This window comes from Sander lucioperca, chromosome 13, assembly GCF_008315115.2.
Source record: "Sander lucioperca isolate FBNREF2018 chromosome 13, SLUC_FBN_1.2, whole genome shotgun sequence".
NCBI classification, from domain to species: domain Eukaryota; kingdom Metazoa; phylum Chordata; class Actinopteri; order Perciformes; family Percidae; genus Sander; species Sander lucioperca.
Genome location: NC_050185.1, coordinates 4,172,485 through 4,189,064, shown reverse-complemented (window position 1 = coordinate 4,189,064; position 16,580 = coordinate 4,172,485). Strand labels below are relative to the sequence as shown.

The 16,580-nt window shown below is 40.7% G+C and overlaps 1 protein-coding gene across 5 annotated transcripts in view; it reads left to right on the top strand.

Annotated features, from left to right (window-relative positions):
* gdpd5a (glycerophosphodiester phosphodiesterase domain containing 5a) overlaps positions 1-16,580 on the top strand; it is a 33,339-nt gene that overhangs the window by 11,587 nt on the left and 5,172 nt on the right. For 3 of the 5 annotated variants that reach the window (XM_036008908.1, XM_031310936.2, XM_031310938.2), the window contains exons 3-13: positions 7,907-8,010; positions 8,242-8,335; positions 8,413-8,472; positions 8,552-8,650; positions 9,494-9,587; positions 9,775-9,920; positions 13,010-13,092; positions 13,862-14,012; positions 14,667-14,897; positions 15,450-15,595; positions 16,276-16,423. In XM_036008908.1, coding sequence (XP_035864801.1) covers positions 7,907-8,010; positions 8,242-8,335; positions 8,413-8,472; positions 8,552-8,650; positions 9,494-9,587; positions 9,775-9,920; positions 13,010-13,092; positions 13,862-14,012; positions 14,667-14,897; positions 15,450-15,595; positions 16,276-16,423 — 1,356 coding nt within the window. The remainder of the gene's footprint in view (positions 1-7,906; positions 8,011-8,241; positions 8,336-8,412; positions 8,473-8,551; positions 8,651-9,493; positions 9,588-9,774; positions 9,921-13,009; positions 13,093-13,861; positions 14,013-14,666; positions 14,898-15,449; positions 15,596-16,275; positions 16,424-16,580) is intronic. The other 2 variants (XM_036008909.1, XM_036008907.1) reach the window with 1 other exon arrangement.

The following is a 16,580-nucleotide window of genomic DNA, read 5'->3' as shown; positions in this document are numbered from 1 at the left end:
AAAAGCCTAAAGTCCACCCCAAAGGGACTTACCATCTCCAACAGAAAACACTGTTCACAAACTGCTCCAAACAGCTCTATTGTAGTCCAGTCTTTACTTCAGAGACAAACGTGGCCACTTTGGAACACACGTTATAATGCTCGCCTAGCTGCTAGCATGGCACGCCCTCATACTCTGCTTCTGACTGGCTAATAGTCCTTACCTAGGTACTGTCAGGGCACACCATCATACTCTGCTTCTGACTGGCTAGTAGTCCTTACCTAGCTACTGAGCATGTGCGACTCCCAACAAAGATGGAACAGAAGTGCGATGCCTCACTCTGTAGCTAAAACAGAGAGCTCAACACACAGGGTGAAAAGAGGAGCTGCAGCAATGTGCAGTACAACAAAAATATGATGTTTTTTTGAAAATTAAACCATGTAAACCTATTCTGGTACAACCTCTAAATACAATTATGAACCTGAAAATGAGCATAATATGGGCACTTTAACTTGCACTAAAGTTCTTAATAAAAATGAGAAAATACTCAATACTCAGTCGCTATGAATTCTTAGGACAATGACCTGCTCTAGTCACACATGGGCTCAAACGGACATTACACATACTTTGTACTGGCAGGGTAAAGTCTGTTTAATGTCCGGTCCAACTGATTTGGATATTTGAGTTCTCACTTACAGCTTCCCCCGGGTAATGTCTAGATAATGTCAGGTTTGCAGTACATGTAAAGGGGCTAAAGTTAGCAACTAGCTGGTGAAGAAAGTGGAACATTTACCTCATGGCCAGAAACTGACTCCAAATGAACGCTAATATTGCTCTGTGTCTGCGTTAATAGGCAACTGTCCGCTAACATGTTTGCCACATCGACTTTATAAGGTGATCATATCTCAGTCTGGTGTTTAGAGTTTGTTGTGCAGTGACCCAAAACAAATTAATGCAGGTTAAAAAACATTTATATATAATATGTTACCTTACCATGAATTATGTATTGGCTGTTTTCGTCTATCAACCATTAATGTTTCTTTTCATTTCTTTCCTAGCATACGTTAGACATATATGTTCAACATTTTGACCATGCAACATGCAAAATATGACTCACATATACATTTTAATTTCCATAGTGAACCACTAGTATAATCCATGGTTGAATTCTATTATTCAAGTTCCACTTTGTTCTACCATTGCACATGTCCATTTACATGTAACACACCTTATATTTGCAAACCTGCATACAGCATACACCCATGTGTACTTGCTCTCTCAGGGTGCATGTTCAGCTGACACGGACCTTGTCTGAAACAGGCCATTGTGTGCCGTATTTATCAGCAGAAAAAAGGAGGAGGGAGCGGTTTGTCGTAAGGTGAAGTCAGCACAGAGATCAGGATTTATGAGCGCTGTCAGAAGTTGGGCTCCAGCAGTTCCAATTCGAGCGATGGAGAAACCTTTGAAGGCCATGTAGCACTCAGGGAAAAGTGTCAGATATCACACAGCTCCCCTGACAACGACTTGTACTGCACAGTGAGAGTGGTCTGCTTAAGCTTGGAAAATATGATATGGAGGCAACTACCGCAGTTCAATAAATGGATGAAATATAAGACAGTATGACGAACCCTCAGACATCTTTTCAAATGTCCTTTTCAAGCACAGATATACCATTTTGTAGATCCCTTTCAACTATAAACTGTTTAACTGGTATTATAATTGATGTTCAGGCAAGTATCCCTTCCATGTCTCTGGTTGCATTACGCCATTCAAGCAGATGGTGCAAATAAATCAGCAGAACTGCCTTTATTGGATTTAAAGGTGCAATATGTAATACTGACAGCTAGTGTTTAAAATAGTTACTGCAGTACAAATCCAAATACTGGAGAGAGTCGTCTCCCCCGCCCCCCTCCTCCCCAGACTCGAAGTTCACGTTGGTTGCCAGGCTGATACCGGAGCATCCACAACAATGTTGCTAGACGCTTGTCTCACGTAGCCAGACATTACTCCACAGCACAGCGGAGTAGCTAACGTTAGATGCTGGCTATATTGTCATAAAAGCTCGTCCTCACGTGGAGCTCTGTACCCAACTGACCACAACCTCGCCATCCTCTCCACACGCCAAACAGACACAATTCCTCGGCTTAGAATTACGATAGGAACCGCTAAAAATACCACTATCTTGCCGTCCTTTTCCACCCGACTGAACACACTTTATTGGCTTAGAATTATGGCAACAATCGCTAAACACACTGCAAACTCAAGGTCCTCTCTTTCCGATTTATAGCCCCCCTCTCTTGGCTTCAAATAACTCACCGTTGTTGGCTACAGCCACTTACATGTTATAAACGGCCGTGGCTGCTTGCCTGGTCCTCCGGTAACGTTAGCAGTTAGCAGGGTTAGCATGGCGGCGTTAGCCAGGACCAGTCGGGATCACTTCACTGGCAGTGTCTCAATTGTTTTTGCGAGTAACCAATTCGGGTACTCTAGCTATATCATTCAATGTGAGTAGCTACACAAATGTTGAAATGACATAAAATGCCCGTCCCTAGTAGCTGTGATAAATTAGCCTGAAGCTAATGCTTACCTGTTCAGGAGGAAATTAGCCAACTCTGCATACTTTTGGGCTCTAAGCTGTCTCCATCTTTCAAATACATCTCCAATATTTACCCAGACGGGTTTGTTACGTCACTGCTCACGCAACTATTAGAAACATGCCGTTTTTTTTGTCGGATAAAATCAATCTCCGTTGATCCTGTTAGTTTGTTTGCTGCTTTTATGGCTGTACTAACCTCACAGCTGTAGCGCGCTGAGTTTATGTGTTTACAGGTATATCTGGCAACCCGGCCTGGGGTCCGTTTCAGAAAGCAGGTTTAGTGAAAACTCTGAGTTTGTTAACCCTGAGATGAGGGAAACTCTGGGTTTTCCGTTTCAGAAAGAGAGGTAACTTAACCTCAGAGTCAGTTACTATGGTAACTGAGTCTGTGAACCTAACCTGGTCGGGAGCAGGTTTTCTTCAAGAAACCTTGAGTTTCTCTCAGTCTCCTCCCTCTGACACAACTGACTCCCGTCGTTGAAAAAGCTGTATTAATTCACAGAGAGTTTACGTCGGGAGATGATATTGAGTCCCGACTAAATGTATTTTCATTTCCACATAACCGATTTGAGAGGTATTTTTTTCACAGTCCATTAGATATGTAGATACTTTATCCGTCCTCATATCACTAACATCCACCATCGTGGACATGCTTTAACATCCCAGCAGATTATTTGTGTCGCATTACGTTTTTTGCAAACGGCAGTTTTCTTTATTGGTGATGCAGATCATACTGTAGGCTAATAGTAAAGCCACTGTATGCAGAGCCGTCAGAAAAGTGTGCCTCGCTCTGAAACGTTTTTTAAAAGTTTTTTGTATTGTTCTCTGGACACAAACCAGTGAGAGACATTAAAATGAAATAAATGATTATAAATTATAGTTCTGTTAATGATCATGGTGCTGCAGCCTCAGAATGGGATATAGTAGGCCTAGTAGCTTACTTTTTCGCCCGCAGGATTGCACCCAAATGAAATTATAGGTGTAATACAGTTCCAGTTTTCACTAGTAGGCTAATATTATAAGTTAACTGTGATTTAAATATGAAATTAATACACTGTTAATACTTACACATTGACTCGAGCAGCAATTTTCTCCCACACCAATTCTCTCTCTTTTGCAGCAGCAGCCGCCGTCTTACTTTTTTAACGAAATACATGTTCAAACTCGCTGTTTGTGCGCATGAGTATTTCCGCCGACCCGTTTGTTTGTGGTTGTTGCCATGGTGAATCATAGAATCATGGCTCCATTCATACTGCCTTTTTATTGTGGTGGTGCACGCGCGTGAACCTACTCCGAGTTGATTGAACCAACTCATATCAGCTGTTCTGAAACCGAAAACTCAGAGTTTCCCATCTTAGGGTAAATCAACTCAGACATCAGGGTTAGACTCAGAGTTTGTTAAACCTTCTACCTGAAACGGGCCCCTGGCTGACAAACTGGGCAGTTGATAACAACACACAGGCCAAAACACAAACAGAAATTCCGTCACGGAACGGAAATTTCAAAAGGAGAAAATACTAGCATTAGCATTGTTGTCAGAAAAGATAGTATTTCAACTTAGTGTGTTTCCTTAATATCTGATGACGCATTGGGGTCATTTTTGGATTTATTACAGTAAATATAATACATATTGGACCTTTAAAGGTTTTATGCATTACTTTAATGAAAATCAGTTTTTTGTCTTTAGTATGTTGGCTTTTTGTCTGTCTCTCAATTTCCACAGGATTTACAATATCGCAAACTGTATTTGTTATTTTAATATAGAGTTGCATTCACTGCGACAGAAAATGTTATCTGCTATGGTTCTGTAGAATGGATCCAGATGGTCAGTTAACTCAGGTATTTTATTTTTTAAAAAAAAGGCAAAGTAAGCAAGCAGGAGAACTGAGGAGTCACAGTGGGAAGTGGGCAGACCGGTGAGAGGTTCCCAGTACACATTGGCGAGCTGGAATGCAGCTTGTTCCAGAACACGCCTCTGAGCAGGCAGGCAGCGCCTTAAACACAGCTGGTGAACTAGAGCAAGGCAGAGACACAGAAATGTTAGCCACAGGTCAAAAACACTGAGGAGCGAGCATCGAGGAGGGATCATCAAGGAGCTATAGGCGAGGATTAGAGTCCGGATCAGGCCGCATTTTTCTGTCCGAGCCCGGCCCGCGTCCGACAGGCCTTAAGAAATTTGTGTCCGAGCCCGACCCAAGCCCGACACAGTTAAAATATCTTTTTTTTCTCATACTAATGACAAATGTAGGCTACGTTTTTGTGTGGAAGGCTTTTATTAAGTAACTTTAGGAAGGCATTCGGAAAGGTCAACAGATGAGCGCACACAGGGCAACAAGTGCACGTCAATAAGAAGTTAAAATGTTCAATGTTTTAACCTTTCCTGCTTGCTTCGTTTCCGACTGTGATCAGAAAACCAGGGGAGACTTGTTACCTCCAGGGTTAGGGTTATAAAATGAATAACGTCAGGGTTAAAATCCCGTTTCTGGTGAGCAGATGAATGAACTTGGCTTTCAGTCTGGGGTTTATTTCGGACACCGCACACTTTAAAACTTAAACTTATTCCACCAACTCTGCTCCGTTCGCATACAAAATGTCTGCTTCCTCTTTCTCTATCTCTCTTCTGCCCACTTACCACACACACACACACACACACACACCCACACACACTGAGCTCTCCTAAAGGAGCCGCAGCACCATTTTACAACAAATGCCTTATCGCGCTGATGTGACCGAGCCCGATCCGAACCTGACCATAATTTCTAAATATCTGTCCGAACCCGGCCCGGCCTGTTGGGTTCCGTTGGGACCCATCGGCCTTAGTGAGGATACACGAGAGCAGCCTTCCCGGAAGCCGTGCCACTGAAAGCCGTTGCTAACTCCGCCCTTACAGCCGACAAATTCATGTGACACTTCAGAGGAAAGGACGTCTCATCCAGCTAAAAACACATTTGCTCGTTGCCTCTCTCCTCCTGTGATTTCCTCAGTGGGAGGGACTAAGACGCGAGGAAGGAAGGCTAGTGGAGGACTCGGGGAGGCAATTTAAGCAACATGAGACGCAGCGAGAGACAGCAGGGAAGGGAAACAGGGGAAACATGAGGAAAGTGGAGGTGGCAAGGCCAAATCATGACAGTTACCCATATCACCCACCTTCATTCAGAGGTATCCCTGCTGCTGGAGGCAGGACAGACAGCTCCACTGGAGCAGCTGGGGATTGAAAGTCTTGCTAAAGGGAGTTTTGACAGCAGCTACTGAGGAGCAGGCTTCTCTTCATCACAATTTTCTTCACCAAGGAGATTTTCTCAGCCAGGGATTACTTGACCTGTTGGTCACAACCTTGGTCTGACCCCAGTCCTAACCCTGCCTGAAAGTGCAATCCTAATCTACCAAACAGCCGGTCACTGGAGGACGCATACTATAGAGCTCAACAGTGTGTTTCCAGAAATAAAAATCCCATTAATTTTCTCCATAAGGGTTTTGATAATAAGCTTTAATGTCTAAACCATTTAAAGGTAGACTGACCGCAAGCTACGAGATTGTGAAACGAAGGTTTCTGCTCCTTAAGAAGCTACAAGTCCGTGAAAATTCACTTCCGGAACCAGAGCTGTTCAAAAAGTCAGTCACTGTTGAGCTCTATAGATAAAGGAGAATACGTTTTAAAAAATCTGGAATTTGGTTAATTATTCTGGGAAAAGTCGGGTTTCCCAGGGAATTTTATAATCTGATGATTTTTTGGGAAATACTGTGAACTACACTATGTTTTACAGTGGTGTTCAGCCGTTTCCCTCCATTGCAAGCCTACTTAGAATGAAAACCACAATGCAGAAAACGTCATAATAACTAGGGCAGAATCATATAAGTCACACGTTTTGGCAGGTGGTCTGACTATTAAAAAACCTATGAAATGTGGGTAGATGGAAAATGCTGTGTTTCTTTGAATATAAAAGTGACTCATATCCAGGACACTTCCACACAAGGTAAATTGACCTCCAGGTAGCTGCGATACCAATTATAAAACGACCACTAGTACTTGTCACATTCCCACCTCTAGTGCCACGTTGCTACTGGCTGCATCATGTTAGAAGACCTTTTACAAGTCGCTCTGTGTAGACTCAACTGCTTCATCAGTGCAGCCATTTGCGCTTTACCTGCACACACATCTAATTATCTCCCAACATAAGCTGCTGCAAATGGTGAGTCCAGGCACGGTGTGTTGCAAAGCTGATCAATGCTCAACAGGATCTGATGACTGGCCTATCATACTTTACACCTCCCCTCACATGGCATTAGCTCCTAATCCTGTTAACTACTGAAGGGAAGAGTCCTTGAGTGCTGCACACGCTCTCCTCTCTACTTGTGTTCCACATTTCAAGCCAGAAGACTGTACAGAGGTTAAAAAAATCTATATCTATATCTATAATCTAAATCTATAAAATATATATATATATATGTATATATATATATATGTATGTATATATATATATGTATGTATATATATATATATATATATATATATATATATGCAGAATAAACAGAGGGGGGGATGTTTTTGATCATGCACAACGAAATAAAACATGCAAGAATTAAATCCCCCTCCAATACCACCATGGATATAGTGCCACTCGGCCAGCCATGCCAAAACACTTATTTATGAACTTCAATATCCAATGGAAAATAATCTCAAAATGAAATGTGAGAACGTGGTGTCAGCATAAAACACAGCGCTTTCAAGCCGGAGAGCAGAGTTCCCTTCACGTCAAAAACAAAATACTTTCAGCCAGGAAACACTCATTCATTCCTCGGGAGTGTTTTAATCCAAACCACGATCTTTTTCCTAGACTTACCTAGTCGTTTTGGTGCCTAGACTTAACTGTCATTGCCGCATGACTTTTTCTGGCTAAACTACCTTGGCCTCTGAAAGGACCGTCATCTGGCGGTGCCTGTAGCCGGCTCACAGTCACCTATTGGCGGCTAAACAGCTGCCGCTGGTAGCCGGATTCCCGGAGCTCTGTATCGGCTAAACACAACCAGCAACTGCCGCTCGGATTGTATCTTTCGATGGCACTATAAGCTTTACTTAGTTTAAAATACTTCTATTTTAAGTTCATAATATATGGTCTATTGATAAAGTAGCATTGATCACTTTGAGGGGGGCGGTGTACATTTTGTCCTCACCGGGGATAAAAAATGTTTCAGCAGAGGCATGGATATGTAGACCAGAAATGGGGAAATCCCACGCATCCCCCCTGGAAAATCCCACCCTGTGTATATGTATGTAATAGTCTCAGTGTAATAAATGAAAAGGTAAACTGATGCTTGTGCTTTCCTTCACAGTGGGAGTGTACATGGTTCATCATCCTATGCAGTTCTTTCTTCCTGCTCCTCTTTTGGGCCTACTTCTGGTTGGTGGCTCAGAATGATTTCAACGAGTTTAACTGGTGAGTCATGTGATTGTTATCTGTTTGTGACAAGCTTTTGGAACTAGTTCAGTTGAGGTTGTGAACAGTAGGGTGTTGACCTTACCACAGCAGGGTGGCAGCCAGCACCCATCATGTGTGATTTCATGGTGTTAGCGCACTGCATAGTCTAAGCAAAGTTTTCTTTTTTAGAGAAGAATTAGTTTCACCATCAGCATAGATCAGTCAAACCCTAACCTGTTCACACTCCAGGTCAGTATACAACCGCTCTGGAGAATGGAGGGACGAGACGATCCCCATCCTCGCATCCACCACCGTGGGATTCAGCTACATCACATTCCTAATGGTAACTTTCTTTTAAATTTTTTTAGAAAACTTGCTTATTGCAAGGATATAACTGGCTGCATCTGGTTTCTTTTTCAGATTTTAGCACTTTTCCATATATCCCTGGGCCAGCAGATGAACCTCTACTGGGTTCACAAGGTGCTGTGATTTACATCTTACATCAATGGCCATGGATTTGTTCCACGCACACTTTAAAAAATAAAATCTCTCTCTACAGATTGGAGTGTTGGCTACGTTGATCACCACTATCTCTGGTGTCGTGACTGTTGATGACATATGGGGGGATGAGTGGGACATCCTGCTTGTGTCACTGCAGGTTGGTCTCGAAGCAGAATGACATGAGTGTGCAATACGCTTACTGCATGTTTTTTTTTTTTTTTGCTGTTGTGTTTTTACCTGTTTGGTCCTTCACGTTTTGACTGAAATTACATACAGTATACAATAATGAGGAGGTGTAATAAATTGCAACTTACTTGGTAGAACATGATGGCAGCTCCCATGAAGTGGCATCAATTGATCATTTGATTGAGTGATTTAAAGTGGCATAGTGTGGTATTACTGCTCAAAAACACAATATGTCAGCACTTGTAATCATTTAGATCAGGGTTGGCAACCTTTTTAATATAAAGAGCCATTTTAAAATGTTCTTGTTAATCAGTGTGCCAGATCAGCATAAAGCCTGCCATCCTCTACCTAGCCCGCTCAGGCAGTGTTATTTTTTAAAATCTTTATTCTGTGAAGAAGGCAACGAGCCAATCAGAGGCAGAGTAAGGCGGAAATGTGGATGGGGAAAAAGACAATCAAACTACCATAAACAACAGGCTGGGCTCTGTCAATGGCTGTGAAAGAGGTCATTTCGCATGCAAAGATATAAGAGTGGTATCAATCTGTTTGCTACGGTACTCTAAATCTCTCTGTCCAAACTGACATTAATGACAATTAGAACTAAACTTTGGCTTGTGAATATTTCCTATGATAAAGCTTCCGGCCTGAAAATAGCTACTGAATCAGCTTGTACCCCTTGTACAGCACACACATATGTTTTTGTTCATCACACCTACCTATTTTTGACATATGTATTCATTATCTATATGCACTAAAGTTTGTACTCTGTGTAAGTAACCACCAATTAACACCAGTGTTTGTGTTTTGTTACCAGTCCACAGCACCTTTCCTGCACATTGGAGCCCTGGCAACAGTCACAGCTATCAGCTGGTTGGTAGCTGGATACGTGGTCCGCAGAGAGAGATCCAGTAAGTGTGTGGTATTATATGATTTTATATCTTTGAGTAAGGCGCCTTACCCTCTGGTACTCCAAAAAGATCACCGCTTCTACTCGCCAACACAGACAAAGCTAAACATTTCTTGTCATAATGAGTAAATGAGATGAGGTGAAAATGAATAAAGTGACCCTTACACTCCCTTACTCCTCCCTCTTAGATTTCCATGTGATGGTGTTGCTGATCTACATCGTCATCCTCTTGGCTCTCTATTTGGCACCGCTCACATTCACCTGCCCCTGCATCATGGACCGCCACAGCCTCAGACCGCGACCAGACATCATTGGTCGACGCGGAGCTCCTATGGTGAGTTGGTGCTTTGCCAGACCTTGCTGTCTGATCCAGCTAATTGTTCTGTGGGCAGAACAAGTCACCACAGAGGCCTGTCAGCAGTGTTGGGGAGTACCTAGGTACATGTAAGTAGAGCTGTAACAATTCCAAGTTTTGCTGCATAATTCATTGTCTCAGAAATAATTGTCTAATATAATTGTCTCTTTCAGTTAAATTAAAAAAAAGATATATTTATTTATTCCTTACAAATTAAAGTTTTAAATAGAGGTGCAACGATGAATCGATTAATCGATTAGTTGTCAACTATTAAATTAATCGCCAACTATTTTGATAATCAATTAATCGTTTGAGTCATTTTTTTATTAAAAAAAGTAAGATTTCTCTGATTCCAGCTTGTTAAATGTGAATATTGTTCTAGTTCCTTCTCTCCTCTGTGACAGTAAACTGAATATCTTTGAGTTTTGGACAAAACAAGATATTTGAGGACGTCCTCTTAGGCTTTGGGAAACACTGATCCACATTTTTCACCATGTTTTGACATTTTTATAGATCAAACAACTAATCGATTAATCGTTTAAAATAAAAGTACACAGCCTATGAAGTAAACAACGGCTTTTTATTATCATAAAACATTTTTTCTAACTGTATCTCCCCTTGTCACGTTTGTTGCTATGAACGTAAATAGGGTCAAGTGCCAACAGCTAACAAATAACTAATGAAATAATAAAAATATATAGTCAATTCAATTCAAGAACTTTATTAATCCCACAAGGGGCAATTAGTTAGCTAATGTTAGCAATCCATTGTGGTTTAAAAAAGACACTGCGATTATGTAAAAAAAACCTGACAATTAGGCAATAATTTAATAATTGTTACAGGCCTACATGTAACAGCGTTACGTAATTGAATTGCAAAATAAAGGTAACTGTAATCCGTTAGCGTTGGGAATCTGTTACTGGGAGATAAAAAGTGTAATTTAATTACAGATGTACAGATTACATTGGGGGTTACATCTGAATATTTTCTGTAAAAAGCTAGGCTATATGTTGAATAATATTAATTGGGTTGCTTTGCATGTTTTTCATATGTAAAATGTCTTCTTTTGCCACATCCAACACAGCAGTTTAGTAAAGTTTGATGCTATTCTGATGCCTTCGATTGGTTCTCCTGTTTGAATTTGCAGCACCATAGCCATCATTAGAAATTTAGAAAAGTAATCAAAAAGTAATGAAATGAGATAAGGTACATTACTTTGATGAAGCAGTTGAAATAGTTACACTACTATTACATTAAACAACCAATTAAATAGGATAACTTGTAATCGGTAGCCTATTACATTTCCAAAGCAACCTTCCCAACACTGCCTGTCAGTTGTCACCTTTTTAATGTTTATAATCCTCCTGATGGGTCAATTCATTTGTTTTTATGTTCCTAAGTACATAGACTGAATGTATGCATGAGTCTGCACTACAGTTTATTCCAATACAGTACATGAACCTACTGCTATCAGGCTTAGTGAGCATAAGAGGCAACAACACACTGAACTGTCATTTCACAGCTGGGAAAGCAAATGCTGTTCCACGTGACTAGCTATAAACAAATGTACAGTAATGTTCAGAGCTGTGATTCCCTGCCCTCTAAAGGCACACACACTCCTGCACACGCACAGTATACACATACACACAAATCACACAAAAACCACCTGGTTTTTACCTCTCTGCAATGTACCTCAGCTGTATGGAGGTTTTTAAATAAATCTCAGATGTAGGCCTACGTAGATTTTTTATGGCTAAAAAAACATCAACACACGAATTATTCAGATATTACTATGTTTGCATGAAGTCTGTACTTCATATAACATATATGTACATACCTATGGTGATGAGATTTTATAGACTTGGACACAATCACTGACTGATCACCCGCAGCTATAAACAGATGATTGAATAAAGCTGAAATAGCATTGAAAACACTATTCAAAGACCACACATTATCAGAAATATGGAGATGAATTCATTGGACATCAGAGCTCTTTTGTATTTCTGTCTGTCTATTGGGAATTGTATTGTAATGTGTTCTTAACATTGCACATAGCGAACATAAAAACAGTACATTTTCAAAAAGAGTTAAAGGTTGTCACAAAATACAAGTGGAAAATACAGCATCTACAAACAACCTGTGTTCTTTAAGCTTTTGTTTTATGAGTTTGTTGAAGAAAATTAACCTAATTTTGATTATTTTCACAAGAATTAAATTTGTTTTACTAAGTATCTGTCTGTGTCTACTCTCAGTATTTATATTGAAAGCAATATCATGAAATGTGATACTTAAATTTGTGATTTTAAAGGAAGCTTAATCTGGATTTCCACCTGAGCAGGAGCTGAGATGGCAGCCACTGCTACTCTGCTAAACTAGCTAGCCAGTAGTTTAGCTAGGTTTTTTTCTCCTTCATGATAGGATTAGTCATGTTAAATAACAAATACACTGACCAAGGTGTTGGTTTATCGACATTTTTTCAATAACACAAAACAACTAGGGAAGTAAATGTAGTTTTAGTTTTAGCAAAAGCTAGCCATAGCTATCTCCTCAGCTAGCGTTCACTCGCTAACATTACAGCTCTCTTGCTTTAGACTAGTTTGTCTTTGTTAATCTTTGTTGGTTTCTCTCTATTTTGTAGTTACCACACATTTAAATGCTGTTTTTAGGGAAATTATACATTTCTATGGCATAATACATTTTGATATTGTTAAAAGATGCCAAAACGTTATTTTGACCAAATATGTAGTTACTGCATTTTGAAGGTGCAGTATTGTAGCCCATTGGTAATCTCTTTAAAAAAGGTTTAAGCTTAAACCCTGAATAAATAAATTATGTTAAAAGTTCTTTTGCCATAAAGAATTTTGATAAATAAACCACGTGTGGTAGTATATGCATGCTAAAGAACCACTGTACCTTTTAGGTTTCACTTTTAATCATTTCCCAGAAATGTATTTTCAATGAATCGTGCTTTTCTATTTAAATATTCTTTTATAATTCTACCACTTCCTGTGTATGTGTGTTTTTTTACACACAGTGACTGACAGTTAGTCTCCCCTCTGCTCTAGCTGGCCCCAGAAAACACCATGGTGTCCTTTAACCGAGCCCTGCAGCATGGAGCCAGCTCCCTGGAGGCAGACGTCACCATCAGGTTATTAAGCACACATTAATAACATTTTTAATCCTTGGTTATTTATATTGGATGACTTGAGTGTGCTCTAAAGTTCCACATATAGATCCCATACCTGAGATATAGGTTGTTTGGTAGAAAGTTAAACATTTCCATTTAATGAGAGAGATGCAGCTACATATTGCCATGTGAGGTGATTATCAGCACACTGATGTTTTTTACTGTGCTGCTGTTTTTATTGTTAGATTAAAGGGCTGCACAACATGAGAAAAATATCTAATTGCGATTATTTTGACTGACATTGCAATTGCAACATGATTCATGATATCAGTGGGAATGATCATTTTTGTGTCATTATTCCCATTTTCATTGAAATATATTTAAATATATATTTTTTTTTATATAATTATAGTGTGATTTTTGCGAGGAGCTGTTCCAAACAAACATGTTTTTTATTTAGTCTGTAGGATAGGATTTGAAGGCCTCTGCAGCACCACAATACTTCATTCAAAATGGTCCTCTAAAGGCACACACACTCCTGCACACGCACAGTATACACATACACGTCCATCCATCCATCGACAGATATTTTGACCCCCCCCCCGCCCTGCGATTTGGATATTGCACTAGTCCATATTGCGATATTGATAAAATTGCGATTAATTGTGCAGCCCTATTAGATTATTATTATTATAATATTTCCTTTTACCAAAGTGTATACTGTATATTGAATCATAATTGAAATTCTACAGTACGCTACAATATTTTCGGACTATTTTGTCTCTCTCAGTGTGGACGGTGTTCCCTTCCTTATGCGAGACCGCACGTTGAGACGGACCACAGACGTCAGTAAGGTCTTTCCAGCCAGACAGCATGACGATGCCTCTTTCTTCAACTGGACAGAGATTCGCTCTCTAAACGCAGGCCAGTGGTTTTTGGAGGTACGGAAATCCACTTCACCTCAACTCACCCTGACTCGTTCACGCAGATTCCATCACAGCTATACAATGTGTTCTCCCCTTCAATGACCCCCCCACATCATTCACCATCTTCTGTTACTACAACAAAAGCCCTTTAGGAATATAAAATCTTTCAGTTTTTAAGGGAGTCCTGGAGAAGTATTGTGCAGAACAGAATTGTCCTCCAGTGGTGAAATTGTATTTAGAATATGATGCAAAAAAGGAAATTGATGAAGGAATTTCTGTGACTACAAGATGTAATGATTACAATTTTGTCAGAAAACATGCTAAAAAGTGCAGTAGAAATTCATTTTCTTCTCCAGTAATGAAAACTGCAAACTTTTTAAAGTGGCCCATTATTGCAGTGAAACAGTGCTGATTTTGAGGATGAAGGTGACCAAATCCTCAGAGGTCAATGTTTGTAAAGGAGATAAGTGTGCACATGCTTTGATTTGTTTAGTTTTTTTCAGTAGATAGTGCTGCACAGAAAAGTTTAAATCTAATACCTAAAATATCAAACCATGCACAAATTAGGTAAGCATATACTTCATTTGGAATATGCTATACAGACCACTATCTCCTATACAGAAGGACATAGTTTATGTTACGTCTCTGCGTCTGCCTCTCTGCTGCCAGAGTGACCCCTACTGGACAGTAGAAACCCTGACAGCGAGAGACCGGAGCAGAATAGGCAACCAGACGGTCTGCAGTCTGGTGGAAATGCTGCGTCTGGCAGCCAGGGCCAACAGCTCGGCACTGCTCGACATCCGCAAGCCTCCACCCGAGCACCCACGCTACCGGAGCTGGTTCATGGACACGCTGTGGGCCGTGCAGAAAGCAGGGATTTCCCAGAAGAGGGTGAGGACTGTAGGTCTCCTCCATAATAATCCTTTAATTACTTAAATGTGCTGCTTGTAGTACTGTAACCCCAGTAAATCACGAGTACATAAACAATTGTCACTAAAGTTGTCCTATAGGGGTGGGAAAAATATTCGACAATCGATTTATTTATTGTTACCAATGATTGACCTTCATTTTTTTTATACGGTACCACTACATCATATAGGTTTACAGCAAAACAGAGCGAAAGCAGAGAATCCATGTTATGTACTTCTTTACAAATTACATAAATGTCAGACTGACTGACTGACATGTGCATTCTTCTTAGAGAACAATTGCAAATCCATTTATCGTGAAAGAATCAAATCGGGGCAAAAGCATATCGTCCCAGCCCTATTGTCCTACTTTGATTGCTGTAATGATTGTATACCAAAGAAAATGTTTGTTTGCCAAAAAACTCAAACACCAAATTCTACAAGTAGCACATTTTGACCATACAAGTGTCACATCTCTGGATATGAAGCACACACTGTATTCTGTCTGACCAGGGTCTGTCCATGTCACATGTGTTTGTGCCAGGTGACGTGGACCCCCGACACGGACAGGGGGAGGGTGCGAGGGCTTCAGCAGACGGCAAACGAGAAGCTGTCGGTGGAAGAGATCAGGCAGAGGGGAATAACAAGCCTGACCCTCCACTACAGCAAGGCCAGCCACAAAGACATACAGTAAGAGCAAGCATCTACTGCTAGGCAACACGGGAACGCCTTCTTTGTTTGTTGCTTCAAGCACGATCTGAAAAGTAAACTAAATTCACCCTAATCTACAAAATAAATTGTATAGAACTACTTCCCTGTCCCTGTTCTGCAGGTATTCCACACAAAGTTGGAAGTGCGCCCTCGTTTAGAAGAAGTCTCCCAGCTAATCCTGCCTTGTACAGGCCGAAGTTGGAGAAACAGCTATCTAGCAATTGTGAGATTACCTAGCTACTGAGCATGTACAACTGCCAACAAAGATGTTACAGAAGTTGAGAGGTCTCACTCTGTAGCTAAAACAGAGACCTGAACACAGGGTGAAAAGAGGAGCTGCAGCAATGGGCAGTACAACAAAAATATGGTGTTTTTTTAAAATTAAACCATGTAAACCTATTCTGATACAATCTCAAATTACAATTATGAACCTGAAAATGAGCATAATATGGCCACTTTAAAGACATACTTTGCCTTCATCAGGGACACAAAGCGTCGTAGCATCTGTAGGGGAAATACTTTTCACAGTGCATTTCTGATGCACAAAACATTTTCAAGTGACTATATATTTCTGTGCTGCAAGTAAAAGGATCCGAGCAGCAAAAGAGAAAGGATCTTTTTTTTTTCTCAGTGTTGAAATGTATTTTTCCTTTCCCCAGGGAGTATCTGGCCAACAATGTGAGTGTGACTGTCTACCCAGTGAATGATCCCTGGCTCCTCTCCGTTCTGTGGTGTAGCGGGGTGCCTTCTGTGTCCTCTGATGCCCCCCAAGTCCTCCAAAAGGTGCCTTACCCCATCTGGCTCATGGTAAACAGCTCTCCTCTCTCTGTCTCTCATCTGACACCACACACACACACACACACACACACACACACACACACACACACACACACACACACGGACAGACAGGGTCACACAGTGAGACGAGAGGACAGCAGGAGAGAGGACAGAGACTGACGAGGGC